The 5,025-nt window shown below is 43.4% G+C and overlaps 1 protein-coding gene across 1 annotated transcript in view; it reads right to left on the bottom strand.

Moving 5' to 3' along the window:
* Window positions 1–225: 225 nt before the first annotated feature.
* aimp1b (aminoacyl tRNA synthetase complex interacting multifunctional protein 1b) overlaps window positions 226–5,025 on the bottom strand; it is an 8,895-nt gene continuing 4,095 nt past the window's right edge. The window contains exons 4-7 of the mRNA XM_080839561.1: window positions 4,847–5,002; window positions 1,823–2,013; window positions 1,300–1,468; window positions 226–461 (exon numbers count right to left, since the gene is read on the bottom strand). Coding sequence (XP_080695687.1) covers window positions 301–461; window positions 1,300–1,468; window positions 1,823–2,013; window positions 4,847–5,002 — 677 coding nt within the window. The 3' untranslated portion in view covers window positions 226–300. The remainder of the gene's footprint in view (window positions 462–1,299; window positions 1,469–1,822; window positions 2,014–4,846; window positions 5,003–5,025) is intronic.

Genomic DNA, 5,025 nt, shown 5'->3' with positions numbered 1-5,025 from the left:
ATACAGATGTGAACACACATACATATACACACACACACATACAGATCCTAGCTGAAAGCTCAGTTCTTCACTTGGTTGATTTGCATGAGTATTACATTCATTATTTATAATACTAGGCCATCATTGTGTGTTGCTGTGTGTGTTTATCTGTGAATGTATGTGTGTGTGCCACTATGAACAATAAATAAACTGCAGAATGAAATAAAAAAAATAAAAAAACAGATAAACAGATACAACTTTATTGGCTTGTTGGCAGAGATGTAGTGGTGCACCATAACCGTGGCGACAGTCTCCACTGCACTATTTAATTGATCCGTTGCAGATGCTGGGAGCTCGGCACAAGCCTTTTCCCTTCACCTCGAAGGCCTCACCCTGATAACAGGCCACACCCCGTGGGTCAGTACACAGATCTGGCTGCAGACGGGCAAATACACGAGGGCTCAGTTCACGATCTGGTTCACCTGAACACACACACACATACACATTGAACAAACACACACACACACACACACACACAGTAAAATCGATACGTTAGGAAAAAGCGAAGCAATTTTACCATGGGGTGTCTGTTGTTGGGGGTTAATTTGTGTGTATCCTGAATGTCTCAGTATGCGGACTAGTCTGTAAGGTTCAATGATTTCTAGTGTGTGAAGGCTTACCTGCTTGTTAATTCTGGCTAACAGCTGTTGCTACTGGCTGATATATTTAAATGTCAAGGCATACAAAAACTATATTATAGAGCCTCTCCTGCTATGCCTCCTGGTGGCCATATAGTACAAATGAAAGTTTACAATCCCACAATGAACCAGCACAGGCTCTGTGAGTGTAGTATTATTACCTCCAGCAAGGAGGTTATGCGATCGGGTCCTTTAATTTATTTGACCGTCTGTCTGTCTGTTTGTCTGTCTGTGGACAATATTTCTCAGAAACTACTGGGCGGATCTGTCTGAAATTTTCACCAGAGGTGGATCTTGGTCCTGGGACACCCCCAAAATTTCAGGCTGATCCGGATCTGGATCCGGATTCTGGATCCGGATTTGTATACCTCCTTGCTGGAGGTCAGAAATCTCGGATTGCTCTTGTTGTGTATGAGTTCAGGCGATATGCCACTGTCTTACCATGTGTCATAACTACACAACTGTATGACTATTTACATGTGTGTGTGTGTGTGTGTGTGTATGTGGTGTGTGTGTGTATGCAATTGTGTATTTGTGTGTGACTGCATATATTTGTGTGCATGAGTGTGTGTTTGTGTGTATTTCTGTGTGAGTGCATGCATGTGTGTATAATCTGTGTTACCTGGGTAGTTGTTGAAGGTGACTCTGTCTCCGGGCTGGGCGGAGCTAGGCGGTGTCAGCATCTCTAGGTGGGCGGAGTCAGTGGCACAGAGAACGTGCACCTTGGACAACACGCCCCTAACTCGTACCGCACGGCCGTTACACACACACACACAAAGGCTCTCACTCATCTACCACACACACACACACAAACACACACACACACACACAAACACATACACACACACAAACACACAAACACACACACACACACACACACACACACACACACACAGATGCACATACACAAATTAACACACACACACACACAAACCTGATTAAATGATGAGTATGTTACTTTTTCATATGAACATCACAAGCAAAGACACAAACAAACAGAGCTGTAATCATAATAATGATAGATAAGACTAAATACTTTGATAGCAGTGCCATATGTATGAAAAGTATGTGATGTGGTGTAACAAGTTGGAAAGTATGTGTGTGTGTGTGTTTGTGTGTGCGCACGTGTGTGTGTGTGTTTATACCTGCTCTGTGGGTGTGTTTGTGAGGATTCTGCTGACTGCGGTTCTGGGCTGTCCCTCTCCCAAATCCACTTCCTGTACGCACAGAGACTCTGCCTCGGGATGTTGCCGTGCTGACAGAATGCGTCCGACTCGCAGTTCCAGCTGCCGAATCCCAAGCTCAGAGCCCTGCGCCCCAGAGTTCCTGCATGCCCCTGTCAAACACACAAACACAAATATATGGAAGGAGACGTGGGCAAAAACCTTTTTAACATTTGCACATATATCATGTCTTTTCCTCACTACAGAAGAGAATCTTAATGTAAAAAACAGAAGAATGATAAGCATGTGATTTCCAGCTTAAGCTGTCCACTGTTTCCTCTCGTGATTAAAATCGTTGCTCAGCTGTACAGAAAGATGCATTGATACACTGCAGGTACAGTATATTGCAATCGGATACACTTAGCCAGACAAGAAGTATCACACCCACCCACACACACACACACACACACACACACACACAATGTCTGGACAAAGGCCACAAGACCCAGGAATCAGTGTGGAGTCATGAATCACAATTTTATACAGAAAAACAACTCGAGAGAGTCTGAGAATGCAGGAAATAAGACATAGCTTCCTCTGGAAGAAGACAAAACAGCACACTGTACTGTAGCTAAACCTCTGGGCAGATCAATGGTCACGATTCAATCAGTCAGTTTTTTATTCAGCAAAGCTGTAATAAAATCTACACATGTTGAATGAAAGAAACAGCCATGTTTGTGTGTGTGTGTGTGTGTGTGCGTGTGTGTGTGTGTGTGTGTGTGTGTGTGTGTGTGTGTGTGAGAGAGAGAGAGAGAAGGGCTGTGTGTGTTTCAAGAAAGCACCCTGTAGGGACCCAAGGAAGTAGCGCAGGGGGAATACTTATGTGGTCTAAAGCTGAATATACAAATTCTATTGAACTTTTTCGAGAAGGTGAAAATTATATATGGCTTAAGTTAAAAAAGACCTGACCTCCAAAACTCAAAACATCTTCCTATGTGCACGATCTATATCCCTCCAGCTGAATCTCCCTACTTTAAGGATCAAACCTTTACTGATCTAGAAGGAGACATCAGCGTCTTCCAAACTCAGGGAATTATCTTAATTGTAGGCGATTTGAATGCACTCACAGCTGAAGAATCAGACACTACTGGCACAAAGGGAGACAAATACACAAATAACAAAACTAACGTCTCACTTCCCTCAAGGAGTAATTATGAAAAAATAACAGACAGACATGGGAAATAATACTGCAGCTCTGCAAGGTCCTCAGCCTGTGCATAGTCAATGGTCTGTTAAGAGGGGACTCCTTTAGCCGCTACACCTGCAGCTCCTCTCTTGGCAGTAGCACAGTTGATTACCCATGAACCAATTTGGACCCTTTCTCTCTCAGAGTAGTTAGAGTCAAGCAACAAAACCCTTTTTTCAGACCATAACCAGATCAGGATATACCTAAAAAGAACGACTCACTACAGATCGGTTCGAAACAGATTATCTGAATATCCAAGCGCATTAATCTTCTTTCCTGGCCCATTCGTATCCTCACAGAACAGAAAGACTCCACATAGCCACAAAGCACATCAACAATATATTTGACCATGTGGAACAACAATCAAACTTACCCTTCCTGAAACTAAACCCAAAAAAGGGAAAACAGGAAAAAGATTTGACTCAGAATTCAAAAACATTAGGAAAAGACCAAATACCACTAAATACTGAACTATCAATCACAACCTGGCTCAAAATAGTTAAATAAATCATCAAAACCACTTAATTATATGGCATCGAAGTGTGGGGTACCCAAACTCAACAAGACTGGACAAAATGGGACAAATTGAAATCCTGCGAGTTCTGCAGAAGAATCCTCCAGGTGCAGAGAAACACTCCCAACTCTGCATGTAGAGTGGAAATAATAATACTCTCATATTATTATTTTTTTTTTACATTTCTGAAATCATATTAAAACAAGTGACCCAGTATCCTTTTCCTACCAAGTCAGGAGTTGAGCATATAAAGGAGACCCCTCTGCCTATGTGTCCAGAAGGTGGCCAAACCATAAACCACTCAGGTCATTACACCACAACCACTTAGCCTCAAGACTCAAGAAAACTAACAAAATCCCAGCAGAAAATGGAAACATTTCTATCTGTAAACAGACAGTACGGTACACTGCATCAACTGACTTGAGCTCAGTGTCTGATACATAACTGAGGAGAACACTGACTAAACAACCTGGCAGTAGAAGTAGCCAGGACAGACAGTCCTGGTTGTCCAGAGAGGAGAGGTTGTGTTTGTACAATAGCAAAGTCTAAGAGACTGATATTTTCCCAGAGTTCCTTTATCTAAGTGACCTGGAGAGACTCTGGGAGGGAGGGAGGACTGCTGAAGGCTGGCAGAAAGGTGTGTATATGTGTGAGAGATAGGGAGAAAGAGAGAGTGAGCATGTGTAGATTTGTGTGGTATCTGTGAGAGTGTGTATATGGGTATGTGTTTGTGTTTTTTTTATATGCATAAGTTTAGTAAAAAAGTAAAAGTGCTGTACACTGGCAGAAAGGTGTGTGCGTGTGTGTGTGTGTTTGAGAGAGAGATAGAGAGAGAGGGAGAGAGGGAGGACTGCTGTAGACTGGCAGAAAGATATGCAGCAGCCTGCCATTAGTTCCACAGCTCTGTGTGCCCCCCATCCCACATGGCTAAGTATAAATGTTTACCAATTATATGATTCAACTTACTTACTTACCTTCCTTCCATAGCCCCACAAAGAAAAAGTGTGTGTGTGTGAGAGAGAGAGAGAGAGAGAGAGAGAGAGAGAAGGTGTGTGCAGATGTGTGTGTGTGTGTGTGTGTATGTGTGTGTGTGTGTGTGTGTGTGTGTGTGTGTGTGTGTGTGTGTGTGTGTGTGTGTGTGTGTGTGTGTGTATGTTTGCGTATGTGTGTGTGTGTATGTGTGTAGTATGTGTGTGTGTGTGTGTGTGTATGTCTGCGTGTGTCTGAGTGTTGGTGTGTTTGTTACCTTTCCTCTTCCTTCTCTCGCTCTCTCTCTGAGTCTTGGGCTTGCGTGGAGCAGCTTTAGAAGCAGGCGTGGCAGATGGTGTCAGTGTGGCGCCCCCTGTAGGCTCTGGAGTGGCAGGACTGGCCGCCTGGGCCTCAGCTAAAGCCTTCTGCTTAACTACAACATGAACAACATGAAAT

The sequence above is a fragment of the Sprattus sprattus genome (genome assembly GCF_963457725.1).
Source record: "Sprattus sprattus genome assembly, chromosome: 5".
In the NCBI taxonomy this organism is placed as follows: domain Eukaryota; kingdom Metazoa; phylum Chordata; class Actinopteri; order Clupeiformes; family Clupeidae; genus Sprattus; species Sprattus sprattus.
The sequence above is the reverse complement of the archived record's forward strand: the minus strand, read 5'-3'. Positions and strand labels throughout refer to the sequence as shown.